The 12,190-nt window shown below is 26.1% G+C and overlaps 8 protein-coding genes across 8 annotated transcripts in view, besides 19 other annotated features; 5 read left to right on the top strand and 3 right to left on the bottom strand.

The window, feature by feature from the left end:
- Nucleotides 1–97: part of a microsatellite that runs on past the window's edge.
- An 8-nt stretch (nt 98–105) lies between these two features.
- Nucleotides 106–145: a sequence feature (AT_rich).
- A 13-nt stretch (nt 146–158) lies between these two features.
- Nucleotides 159–239: a microsatellite.
- A 137-nt stretch (nt 240–376) lies between these two features.
- Nucleotides 377–421: a sequence feature (AT_rich).
- A 356-nt stretch (nt 422–777) lies between these two features.
- Nucleotides 778–1,716, bottom strand: EDI_240940 (uncharacterized protein; the record flags this gene model as incomplete). Its single annotated transcript, XM_001740610.1, has 1 exon — nt 778–1,716. One exon carries the CDS (start codon nt 1,714–1,716, stop codon nt 778–780), a length of 939 nt encoding a protein of 312 aa, XP_001740662.1.
- A 384-nt stretch (nt 1,717–2,100) lies between these two features.
- EDI_240930 (uncharacterized protein) lies at nt 2,101–3,617 on the top strand (the record flags this gene model as incomplete). Its single annotated transcript, XM_001740609.1, has 3 exons — nt 2,101–2,205; nt 2,279–2,402; nt 2,449–3,617. 3 exons carry the CDS (start codon nt 2,101–2,103, stop codon nt 3,615–3,617), a joined length of 1,398 nt encoding a protein of 465 aa, XP_001740661.1.
- Nucleotides 2,420–2,447: a sequence feature (AT_rich).
- Nucleotides 3,618–3,650: 33 nt separating the features above from the next.
- Nucleotides 3,651–3,697: a microsatellite.
- Nucleotides 3,698–3,732: 35 nt separating this feature from the next.
- Nucleotides 3,733–4,572, top strand: EDI_240920 (uncharacterized protein; the record flags this gene model as incomplete). Its single annotated transcript, XM_001740608.1, has 2 exons — nt 3,733–4,333; nt 4,385–4,572. 2 exons carry the CDS (start codon nt 3,733–3,735, stop codon nt 4,570–4,572), a joined length of 789 nt encoding a protein of 262 aa, XP_001740660.1.
- Nucleotides 3,762–3,789: a sequence feature (AT_rich).
- Nucleotides 4,538–4,565: a microsatellite.
- Nucleotides 4,573–4,645: a sequence feature (AT_rich).
- A 287-nt stretch (nt 4,646–4,932) lies between these two features.
- Nucleotides 4,933–5,024: a sequence feature (AT_rich).
- Nucleotides 5,025–5,057: 33 nt separating this feature from the next.
- On the bottom strand, nt 5,058–5,471 carry EDI_240910 (60S ribosomal protein L34-A, putative; the record flags this gene model as incomplete). The annotated part of the gene is made up of 1 exon (XM_001740607.1): nt 5,058–5,471. The coding sequence occupies one exon, from the start codon at nt 5,469–5,471 to the stop codon at nt 5,058–5,060; it is 414 nt and encodes a 137-aa protein (XP_001740659.1).
- A 35-nt stretch (nt 5,472–5,506) lies between these two features.
- Nucleotides 5,507–5,574: a microsatellite.
- Nucleotides 5,575–5,585: 11 nt separating this feature from the next.
- Nucleotides 5,586–5,634: a sequence feature (AT_rich).
- Nucleotides 5,635–6,270: 636 nt separating this feature from the next.
- Nucleotides 6,271–6,308: a sequence feature (AT_rich).
- A 139-nt stretch (nt 6,309–6,447) lies between these two features.
- Nucleotides 6,448–6,541: a sequence feature (AT_rich).
- Nucleotides 6,542–7,368: 827 nt separating this feature from the next.
- Nucleotides 7,369–7,409: a sequence feature (AT_rich).
- A 114-nt stretch (nt 7,410–7,523) lies between these two features.
- EDI_240900 (Rab GDP dissociation inhibitor alpha, putative) lies at nt 7,524–8,843 on the top strand (the record flags this gene model as incomplete). Its single annotated transcript, XM_001740606.1, has 1 exon — nt 7,524–8,843. One exon carries the CDS (start codon nt 7,524–7,526, stop codon nt 8,841–8,843), a length of 1,320 nt encoding a protein of 439 aa, XP_001740658.1.
- Nucleotides 8,844–8,860: 17 nt separating this feature from the next.
- Nucleotides 8,861–8,902: a sequence feature (AT_rich).
- Nucleotides 8,903–8,937: 35 nt separating this feature from the next.
- Nucleotides 8,938–10,392, top strand: EDI_240890 (poly(A) polymerase, putative; the record flags this gene model as incomplete). Its single annotated transcript, XM_001740605.1, has 1 exon — nt 8,938–10,392. One exon carries the CDS (start codon nt 8,938–8,940, stop codon nt 10,390–10,392), a length of 1,455 nt encoding a protein of 484 aa, XP_001740657.1.
- Nucleotides 10,393–10,464: 72 nt separating this feature from the next.
- Nucleotides 10,465–10,492: a sequence feature (AT_rich).
- Nucleotides 10,493–10,713: 221 nt separating this feature from the next.
- Nucleotides 10,714–10,743: a sequence feature (AT_rich).
- A 55-nt stretch (nt 10,744–10,798) lies between these two features.
- EDI_240880 (uncharacterized protein) lies at nt 10,799–11,248 on the top strand (the record flags this gene model as incomplete). The annotated part of the gene is made up of 1 exon (XM_001740604.1): nt 10,799–11,248. The coding sequence occupies one exon, from the start codon at nt 10,799–10,801 to the stop codon at nt 11,246–11,248; it is 450 nt and encodes a 149-aa protein (XP_001740656.1).
- Nucleotides 11,234–11,323: a sequence feature (AT_rich).
- Nucleotides 11,324–11,646: 323 nt separating this feature from the next.
- Nucleotides 11,647–12,190, bottom strand: part of EDI_240770 (uncharacterized protein) — a gene marked incomplete at both ends in the record, with an annotated part of 800 nt that continues 256 nt past the window's right edge. The window contains one exon of the mRNA XM_001740603.1: nt 11,647–12,173. Coding sequence (XP_001740655.1) covers nt 11,647–12,173 — 527 coding nt within the window. The remainder of the gene's footprint in view (nt 12,174–12,190) is intronic.

The following is a 12,190-nucleotide window of genomic DNA, read 5'->3' as shown; positions in this document are numbered from 1 at the left end:
TCATTCCATTTTAATTTATTAATTTATTCTTTCTTCTTTCCATTATTTATTATTAACTCTCATTTATTCTCTTTCTATTACTTTTATTGTTTTATTTCATCATTCTAAAATTAAATATTTATCTTATTATTTTGAAATTTAAAAACTTCTTTATCATCTTATTTATATTTTATATTTATTACTTTAATCTATTTTTTATTCTTCCTCTTTCTTTTATCTTTATCTTTATTTTTATCTTTCTATCATTCTTTCAACTTTTTATTAATTTATCTTTACTTTTTTATTGCATATAGTTTGGCTCTGATTTATGCAAAATAACATTAATAATCAAATATAAGTCATTAGAGTATAAAACTTAAACTCTTGATAAGACATCATAATTAAATTAATTCAAATTATATACATTAATTCTAATAAAAATCAACATAGAGTTGAGTATAACTAATGTTTGAGTATTATTTAACGTAAACACAAATCATTGAGGTTAACTAAAATGATGTACAGCACAAAGAGAGTGTTGTCGTCCTGTTATAGCTCATATACTATGAGTATTACTTACATTTTATCAAATAAACTTTCTTGTTTTTATAATATTTACCAGATATTTATCAAAAAAATAATGTAACCATTGTACAAAATGAATGTTGTTTAATATATTGGTTGTTTTCAAATATAATCAATAACAACTTAATCAAATAATTTTTATGTATTTTTTATTCACTGATTAAGAAAATGAAACGACATTAATGATAAATATATGATAATTTTGATTAAGTTCTAAACCATACTTCTTGCAATATTGCTAAGCGAAACTTCTGATACTGGTTCGTCTTCAACATACCTTCTTCGTTGGTGGTCATTTGTATTTGTTGTTGTTCCTGATGTTGTTTGAGTAGTAGTATCGTCTTCTTCTATTAATCCAGCCATAGTAAATCTAATAGAGATATAATTAAAGTAGTTAAAATCAATATAACCTTCATCCTCAACACTTTTTACACGAAGATTAGGAGATGTACTTAGAACTTTTGCAAGATTCATGATGTGTTTATAGTCTTTAAATTGGACTGTAACTTTTGCAACATCTCCAATTCCGTTTGGAGTTGGGAATTTGATTCCTTCAAATTTATCTGCAGTTGCTATCACATGAGAATTTATTCTTTTTTCGTTTAATTTAGTTTTGTTGTAAGAGTGAAATTCTACTTGATTTTCGTTAATGAGAATACTTATAAATTCTGTGTCTCTTGGAAAAGAGCTAAATGCACTACAAAACACTAGTGCAGATCCTTTAACCTGAGCATGGTTTTGATAAGTTGGTTCTCTATCCATACTTTCTTCTTGCTCATCTAGTTGAATAGTCCGTGATATAGATGTGTTTTGGTTTATGATAATGTTGAATACTAATTTGGTTTGTTGTAATACCATCTCTACACTTTCAGCTTTATCAAACATTGTACATGCAGATAAAACTCGTTTAGAATTAACAAAAATAATGTTATCTTCGGATGGTCCATTGAATTCTTTGAATGAGACGGGTTTAAAAAGGTATTCAAGAAAAGCAGTTGATTTTAAAGTTGTTGCTTTCATTTCAAATGTGTTTGTTCTCCAAATCCAACGAAGGTCTGGACTTATCTTTGAAATTGTTTTAACTAATTGAACAAAAGCGTCTTGGATTTCTTTACATAAAAGGCAACGGACAAGGCGTGTCTCTTCCTCCATTTGATGTGAAATGAATTATTGAGTTTTCTGTTGAAAATACTCACAGTTAAATTCAAATTTTGAGAGAGCCTTTTTTGTTGTCTCATAGAGATAAAAGAGGTAGGTCTTTTCTTATTGTTTAGATATGAAAACAATATGAAGATGACATGACGATCAGATTTTAGAGTGAAATGACAATTTATTTTCTTACACTTTTAATAAATAAATTACTAACAAAAGATAATTATTCTAATACAGAAAATATGATTCGATAAATCATACAAACATTTATTTTTAGAACATTCACCAATAATAAAACGTTTCAAATATTTTCCAATAATTGAATGATGAAAGAAGATCGGAAAAAATGGAAGGATATTTTATTTGAACTTTCAAAACATTTCAATGAGTGCCAGTGAAGACACCTCTTATTCGTTTACTGAAAAACTAGAATTTGATGAAATGTTATTTTCTAATAACCACATCTTATTAGAGGTGCTCTCACAGACTGTTTGTTTATATGTTGAATTTCTGAAATAGAGTTTAGAATAAATAATAAATAAATGAAGACTAATGCCTTAAGCTAATTTATCGTAATGTAAGTAAGTCTGGAAGTAATGCTAGTCTAATATTACAATATTATTATGCACATGGAAAAGTTTTAGAGTTATTATTATGGATGTTTGAAAAAGAGTTAACAGAAAATCGTTTGTGAGTTGTTGACATTATAAAGAAATATATTTATTTTTTTAGCACCAGAAACCAAGTATTTTCCATTACAAAGTAAATTGTCATTGTTTATCACTTTTTATAATGAATACAGTAAATTATTTCTTATGGACTATTTAAAACATGTGTTAACTCCTGTGTTAGATTTAATTGTCAGTAGTACCCTCAATATTTCTTTATTTCAAGGAACAAATAATGAAACGAATGAAGATGAAACTAAACAAACAACAGATAATTTTAAACATTCATTAGATTTATTAATTCAAATCATTGATTTATTAAATAGAAATATATTAAAAGAGGTTCAATATTTACCCCCTCATTTCAATGTATTAATACAAAAAATAATTAATAGATTAACACCGTATAATAATGTAACAAATGGATTTATGTCTGTTCTTCTTTTTCAAATTACTGTTGCACCCATATTAGACAATCCTTCTATTATTTATTATTCTACAGAAAAAAATATCTATTTATCAAATATTCATAAATTCTCTTTTATAAAAGAAACAATTAATAGTATTCATCAATTTACAAAAGAAAATTCCTTTGCTTATATTTATGCTATTAAACAACAGTTAAATGACCCAACACCAGAATTACTTAAACAATTAATTAATGAAAATTTTTATGAAGACCAACCACAAACAGTTTCTAAACAAAATTCTCTTCACAAAGAATTAATAAAAATGATTAAAGAAAATATACAATTAATTATCGATTCATTACCACCAAGAGTATCTGATAAGTTATTGAATATTATTAATGTTGAACATTATGTATTAGATGATTATCATATTTTCCATTCTGTTATTGAGAGTATCAATAAATATTGTCTGTATTATAACAGACAAATGGAACATAACATTAAAGCAAGTAATGAACAACGTAGACTATTACAACAAATTCAAAATGAATATCAAAGTTATGAATGTCAATTACAAAATAAAAGAGCTAAAAATGAACAATTGTTAAATACGTTGAACTCTATTCTTCAAAAAAAAGGATTACCTACTGTTACTCGAGTTCTCCCAGAATTAAAAATTAAAGAAAAACCAAAAAAAGAAGTTGATTGTTTATTACCATCTGTAAAAGAAGAAGTTCCTAAAAAGCGAGGGAGGACAAGAAAAACTACATTTTATGAAATAGTTATGGGTAGAAAAGGAAAAAAAGAAAGAAAGGACAATTAAATTTCACCCAATATTATATTTGTTTGACTTGAATTTGTTTTTTCAATTTATTTTTTTTTTATTTTTTATGTTTTTTATTTAAGAATTTAAAAAAAGAACTTCTTTATAAAAAAATATGTCTTTTTCAACAGAGAGTTTAAGTAGAATTAAAAAATATATTGTTATTATTTTTGCTATAATAATTGGAAGTATATTTTTATTATCTCTGCTTCCTGATTCTCCTATTCCAAAAGTATTAATGTCAATATTTAAAGCAATTCAAAATTTAGATATCATCACATCAAGTTTTATTATAACAATACTACATATTATTGCTGTTCCTTTTATGATTCCTACAACACCAATTACTATTGTCGCTGGAATTATGTTTGGAACAGTATTAGGTACAATAGTAAGTACTATAGGATGTACAATTGGAGCAATTATTGTTTTCTATATAACTCGGTTTGTTGTATTAGAAACGATAAATGAATATATCAACAAGAACGAAAATTTAAAATTGATGCAACTTATTGTAAAAGAAAATGGTGCAATTTTTATTACACTCCTTCGTGTTTCACCAGTATTTCCATTTCCTATTATTAATTATATCCTTCCACCAGTTGTTGATTTTACACAATATGCTATTGGGACTTTGATTGGATTAATTCCATGTAATTTTGTTGTTGTTTATTTCTCTGCATCAATGACAAATATTACTGAAGTATTTTCTTCAAGTTTTGTTATTATATTTTTTTTACATGAAATGAAAATTTTAACATAAATAGATGGAATGTCTGGAGGAGCTTTGGTAATGATGATTATTACAACAGTCATATCGGTAAGTTTAATTATTGGAATAACTTATTACGTAAAATCAAAACTCAATGAACTTAAGAAAAATCAAAATAATTCTTCATCAGATGATCGTCTCATAACTAAAGAAGAAGAAGAAGAAAACGAAGAAGAGTCTTAGAATAAAAACAAATAAATAAATTTAAAATAATTATTTAATATTCTTTTTTTCATTAAATAAAAAAATTAAATTAGTACATTTATTTTCTAAATCAAACTCATCAATTAATTTAACTTAATCAAGTTTTTGGAATCCAATTTCAACAGCCTTTTCTCTGAAACATCTTCTGCATAAATCAAGTCCATATTTTCTAATAAGACCTTTACGGGCTCCACATTTTCTACAAGTTCTTGAACCATTTCCATAGTTTCTTGGATGAGCGTTGTAAATAGAGTAGCTTCCCATGTTTTTTTGCTTGGAAAACAAAATATTAAGTTCCTATCTCAAATAAGAAAACCCTGTTCAGAATAATCATGAAACATAAATTATTTGTTTTTTCTTTTATTTTGTGTTATTAATTAAAAATAAAAAAGTATAATATTTTTTTATTATTTTATAATAAAAAAAATAAAGAAGAAAAAATACACCCATTATTATGAATTACTTTATTTCTTTTGGGTCTTCTTGTCAGCCTTCTTGACTGTCTTAGTAGCTTTCTTCTTATCTTCTTTAACACTTTGTTTCTTTTCAAGATTGGTCTTAGCAGCAGCTAATTTGATCAAATTATGTTCATTGATCAAGAAAGCTCTGAGAATTTTCTTTTGAACACATTTATGGCATCTAACTCCTCCATATGCACGAGTGACAGTTCTCTTGCTCTTTCCCAACCATCCGTATTGATGTGGTCTAATGTGTCTGATACCGGCAAGGACACATCCACAATCACCACATCTAACTCCATTAGAGATTTTTTGTCTGTGTTGAACAGTCATATTTCCTCCAGCAGTTTTAACAATTCTAATTCCATTAGATTTGGTGTTGTATGAATGTTTTCTTACATAAGTTACTCTGACGGCCATTGGTTGTTGTGTGCAAAAAAAATAGTTCTAGGGTTTTTCTAATTTTTCTTTCATATTTAGTTTCTTTTTATTATATCTTTTTATTTATTTCTATCTTTATGTTATACATAACAGTATTTTAAAAATAATTTATTTCATAATTTAATGAAAATTGTATTAAAATCACATTTATCGTTACGTTATAAATGAGTGTATTCATTCTTTTCTTAAACAAAAGAATTCGTTGTATATGTTTGGATTTTCTATTTGTTTTTGTTATAAACATTGTTATTCTGAAAAAAGATTTATCATAGATGGAGTTATGTGCTTTGTCAAAACTAGAGTTATTGTATTAAAATTTAAACTAACCAAGAAAAAAAATATATGCCCTCATTGAAAATATAATGAGTACAAAGCGTTTTATATAGTTCTTCTATTTTTAGTAATTAATTGACTTTAATAAATATCAAAAAGATTTTAAGTTAAAAATATTGATTATTTGTCATTTAAACTATTTCACTAAATTGGAAAGGAGAATAAATAATTATAATGGAAATGAACATTAAATATGTTTAATTTAATAATGTTAAACTCTTCATATAATCATTTGTTACCTCAAAAAAGTAAACAAAGTAATTAAATTACTTTATTTCAGGTAAATAAACTTGTTTATTTTATGTTTACAGGTATTATTCAGATATTCTTAATAAGAAAAAATAATTAAACATTGTTGGCTCTATTTTTGAGAGAAATAATAAGAGAGTTAACTAGAACATTATAGTATTGATAGATCTTTAGCAAAATCTGATATGCTTCTAAGTTATAAAAAAATATTCTATAATATTTTTATGAAATAAAGATTTAACAATGTAGAACATTTTTGTATTATACTTAAAGTGTTATTAATCAAAAATAAAAAAGAAATAAGTGTATTAAAGAAACTAAAATAGTCATTTTTCTATACTAAGAAGATTTAGTTGTAAGGATACTTAGTAGCAAAATATTTTTAATATACTAATTGATAGTATAATATAAGAATTTACTACTTTGATTTATATATGATAATAAATGTTTTATATAACTTTAATTTTCAATGATAACAGGTAAATAAAACTATTAACTATTACAAAAGTCATATAAAATGATTTCTTTTTACTGTTGGTAAGTTGTGCTTTATTTAATAGAATTTTTAAATTTCTTTGGTTATTAGATATTGAGTTATGTTATACTCTTATTTAAAATTTGTAAGAAGATTAGGCAACAGACACAATAATTTTTTTTATTACAACGAACATTTTGAAGCGTTCATAATCTAAAAACTCAAGTATCAGGAAACTTATCACCAATCCCTTACCTCATAAATAAAGAAAAATTATCGCACACTTTTTTTAATTTTTCTTAATCTTTCTATTGTGAGTTTTTTCTTCTATAATAAAATTTATTGAAACAGTTATAATGTCAATTTTACTTTTACTAACAACCAAAGAGAATGAGTACTTGAAAGTGGTGTTGTGCTTGAAGACAGTCAGAACAAAATCAACCAAGAAAATTAAAAAAGGTTGCTGCAATGAATTGAATACTTTTAATTTTTGTGTGTGCGGTTATTTTCAAAAATGTAAAGTAAAGGGTTGTGTTATAACAATAACTCAGTTTAATGACAAAACAATAAATTTTTTATTGAACAATACATTTTGCTTCAACTGTGACTTTAAAGGTTATATTGTTTTTATTTATTATTTATGAAATAAACATGTAATAAACTGTAAAAGAGAAAACAATAAAATTTGGTGTTATGGCATAACACATTATGTATTCTAAAGTTTCGTAAGTTAGAGAAAAGCAATAACAATACGTTATATTTTGAAAAAATAATCAAAATACAAAAAGAAATAAAGAAGACAGACTAGAATTACCAAACTATTATTTATTTTTTTTATTAAAGTAATAATAAATATAAAACATTCGAGAAGGTCTAGAAAATAGTTTTTCTTACTATAAAACTTACAAAACTAATAATTAGATGAACTATAAATATAAGAACTAAGAACTAATAAGAACATTAATTAGTTAACCATGGATGATACTTATGATACTATCGTACTTGGAACTGGATTAAAAGAATGTATTCTTTCAGGACTTCTTTCAGTTGATGGAAAAAAAGTATTCCATCTTGATAAGAACGATTATTATGGAGGTGCTTCAGCTTCGTTAAACCTTAAACAATTATTTGATACATTTGCTAATGGAAAAGCTGCTCCTGAGTCTCTTGGTAGACCAAGAGATTATAACGTTGATATTATTCCAAAATTCATTATGAGTTCAGGAGAAATGGTTAATCTTCTTCTTCATTGTAATGTTCATAATTATTTACAATTCAGAGCTATTCATGGTTCATATGTCTTTACTAAGGGAAAGGTTTATAAAATTCCAGCCACAGTTGCAGAAACTGTTTCTACTCCATTATTAGGATTCTTTGAAAAGAATAGATTTAAGAACTTCTTAACTTATCTTCAAAACTATGATGAAAACAAACCAGAAACACATAAAGGAAGAAACCTTAAAAGTATGACTATGGCACAGTTATTTAAAGATTTCAGTCTTGATGATGCTACAATTGAATTTGTTGGACATACAATTGCTCTTTATAGAGAAGATAGTTATCTTACAAGACCAGCTATTGAAACAGTTAAGAAGATAGTATTATACTTTGAATCACTTTCAAGATTCCAAAAATCACCATACATTTATCCAGAATATGGACTTGGTGAACTTCCTCAAGCATTTGCACGTATGTCTGCTCTTTATGGAGGAACTTATATGTTAAGAGCTAAGATTCAAGAAATTGTTTTTGAAAATGGAAGAGTTGCAGGAGTTAAATTTGAAAGTGGAGAAGTTGCTAAATGTTCTAATATCATTGCAGATCCATCTTACTTCCCAGATAAAGTTAAGAAAGTTGGACAAGTTATTCGTGCTATTTGTATTTTAAATCATCCAGTTGCTAACACAGACAATGCTGAATCATGTCAAATTATAATGCCACAAAAACAAGTTGGAAGAAAATCAGATATTTATATTTCAGTATTATCAGGTAATAACCAAGTTTGTCCAAAAGGAAAGTATATTGCTATTGTTGGTACAACAGTTGAAACTAGTAATCCAGAAAAAGAAGTTGAAGTAGGATTAAAATTATTACAACCTATTGAACAACAATTTATTTCTATCACGGATTCATTTGAACCAATTAATGATCCAAAACAAGATGGAGTTTATATTACTAAATCATATGATGCTACATCTCATTTTGAAACTACAGTCGAAGATTGTCTTGAGATGTATACCACAATCACAGGAAAGAAACTTGAAATGAAAGGTCCAAATGAAACAGCACAATAAATGATTTTCATTTCTTCTTTTTATTTTTCTTTTCAAAAATAAAATTTTTTATATTAATAGAAATGAATCTTATCTTTGAAATAAAATAACATATATGGAACGTGAGTGTAAAATATATAACATTCCGATTGAATTAACTCAACAAGAAATTAACATTTTCAAAGTATTAAATAATACTAAACAATATTTCAATTTAAATTGTACAGTCAGAGTTGTCGGTGGATGGGTTAGAGATAAAATACTTAAGAAAAATAGTCACGACATTGATATTACTTCTGAAGGAATAAGTGGTGTCCAATTTGCTCAATACGTTACTAAATACCTTCAATCACAAGGAATTAACACAAAGTTACTTACAAATAGAGAACAAACAGAACATTTACAAACTGCGACTGCTACTATTTGTGAGTTACCAATTGATTTTGGAAGTCCTAGAGCAGAAGAATACAAAGATAATAGTAGAATACCAGAAATTAGAAAAGGAAGTATTTACGAAGATTGCATTAGAAGGGATTTTACTATTAATTGTTTGTTTTATCGTATTGAAGATGGGGTGATTGAAGATTACACAAGTGGGTATGAAGACTTATTGAATAAACTAATTCGAACACCAATAGATCCATTACAGTCTTTCACTGATGACCCATTAAGAGTCTTTAGAGGGATTAGGTTTTCTGCAAAATATGGTTTTAAGATAGAAGACAATACATTAAATGCTATGACCAGTCCAACAGTATTAAGAGGGATGAATAAAATTAAAAAAAGTAGAAGAACACCAGAGTTAAATAATATTTTAATATCTTCACATCCTTCATATGGATTTCATGTATTTCAATATTGCCATTTATTAAAAGAAGTTTTAATAACAGAAGAAAGCACTGAATGCAATTGGGAAATAGTTCAATCTAATAGTATTCCTTTAATGTATTGTTGTGAAGAAGTATTTAATTCAATCAGTCAAGTTAAAGATGATACAGATATGCTTAAACACTTACTATTAACTGCACTTTGTTACTCATTCAAAAACGATACATTTTTCTTTAAAAAGAAAGAGTTGCCAATGATTCCAAATATCATTATAGAAGGTCTTAAGTTTACATCAAAAGAAAGAGAGAAAGTAGATAATATTATTGAAGGAGTTAATTTATTAAATCAACATAACTGTAAATGTGAAAGATTATATTATGGAAGGTCAATGTTAAAAAGTAAAGAAATGTGGAAAGCATCTATTATATTATACTGTTGTCTCAATTCTCATTTTACAATTCCTAGCTACCCAAATATTTATTTTAAAATTCAAATAGAACCAACTTTACTCCAAACTGTTCAACATCACTTTGACTTAATTTATCAATTCCAATTGGATAACATCTGGTTAATTACTCCTGCTATAAATGGTAATCAAATTACACAATTGTATCAAACAAAAAAAGGAAAATGGGTATCAACAGCAATTAACGCTTTGATTGAGTACCAAATATCAAACCCAACTTATACCTTCGATTCATGTAAAGAGTTTTTGCTTCAACATCAATTCGACATCTGCTAATAGAATATTTAGTTATATATAACATTTTTTAAAGAAACTAAAAAAAGTGATAGAATAAATATAATAAAGACCTTTAAAATTAAAATAATATTTTTAAAAACGTCTTTAAAAGTATTAAGAAAATAATTTTGTCTTATCCTATAATACGTTTCAAATACCTAAAATTTAATATGAATTTAGTATATTAGAATAGTTAAAAATGGAACAAATCATAAAAATACAAAACAGAAGAAGCATCTATCAATTTAAAAAGAATATTCTATCATTGTTGTGATTGAACGATTGAGACTGAATAAAAGAGCTTTATTAAGAATCTAAAGCAAAAAAATATTTATATCAAATTTATTTATAGAACATAGAGTATTTAAAGATTGAGTCTCATCTCATTGATCATTAAACAATAAACATGAGTGTCCAATGGAATTTTAAATTACTTAATCAATTTAATGAAGAAGAGTATCAACAAATTTATGACATGAGAGGTGAAGTCTTTGCTTCAGGTGGAGAACAAGATCTTGGCCATCCTCCAATGGATGAAATTGATGAATATTGTTATCATTCTTTTTCATGGGGAGAAGAAGGATTACTTGCTTATTGCAGAGTTATTCAAGAAGGTGAAAATTTATATAGAATTGCTCGTGTTCTAGTTCATAAAAGGGCAAGAGGACAAGGTATGGGACAAAAATTAATCAATTTTACTTGTGATCAAATTAAAGAATGTTTTAATGGAAAGTTAGTTACACTAGACGCTCTAGAATATATTCATAGAATGTACTTAAAGGTCGGGTTTTATCTTACTGGTGAAATAACTGATTTTAATGGTATTCCAGCTGTTACAATGAATAAAAAATTATAATAATTTATTTTTATGTTATATAAAACATTTTATTTTTTTAAATATAAATATTGATATACATAACATTAAATAAATGAAATTAGTTGATAATTGGAGGTGATTCTGAAGTAATACTTGAACTTCTTTTACCAATAAACAGCCCCCTACGAACCCTATAGTCTTGTTGTGGAAATGGCATTAAATCTAATTTTGCTTGATGTTGATTGAGGAGTGTTTGAATTTCAAATAATTCAGCCTCAAGATGAGCAAGGTCCTGTTGGAATTGTTTTTCTTTCTTCTTATTCATATTATTGAAGAGAGAACAGAAAAATACAAGAGTTCTTCAAAAAAAAAAAGAAAATATAGTTTTACTTTAATTAAAACCTGTTTTAAAAATTAACTAACCTTTTCCTTGTGTTTTATTGTTCTGCTGGTACATCAAAAGCTGGGTTTGGCTCTATTTGGATTTGGCTTTCTTCAATTCTTCCTGAAAAGAAACGAGCTAAAGTGCTTCCAATAATTCCTCCAACAATAAGAATACTACCAATGAGATAAATGAAAAATCCACTGCACAGTGATTTAGAAACTACATGCAAATTATTAGCGTCATCAAATCCAGATCCAGAAACAGCAACAATAAGAATAATTAAAGAAAAGATATTAAATACACCAATAATACTTGAGAAGAAAACTCCATGAATTAATGAGAGTAAAGAGTCAGATAACATTGGTAAGAAAGAGAAGAAAGAAGTAAGTTTATCATAGTAATAACTTAAATTCTTTACTACACCTGTTTGGGCATCTTCTGGATTGAAGAAACCATATAATTCAATTAAAAGATAAGACACTGTAAAAATAAGACTAAATGAAGTGAATATGGTAACTGTAAGATAACAACCATATTTAGATGAAAAATGTGGAAGATTAGCAAAGAAGGCTTGATTTCCTGAGTAATACACACAA

Source organism: Entamoeba dispar, genomic scaffold (assembly GCF_000209125.1).
Source record: "Entamoeba dispar SAW760 scf_1105229463037 genomic scaffold, whole genome shotgun sequence".
NCBI classification, from domain to species: domain Eukaryota; phylum Evosea; order Mastigamoebida; family Endamoebidae; genus Entamoeba; species Entamoeba dispar.
This window is presented reverse-complemented; position numbering and strand designations above follow the sequence as displayed.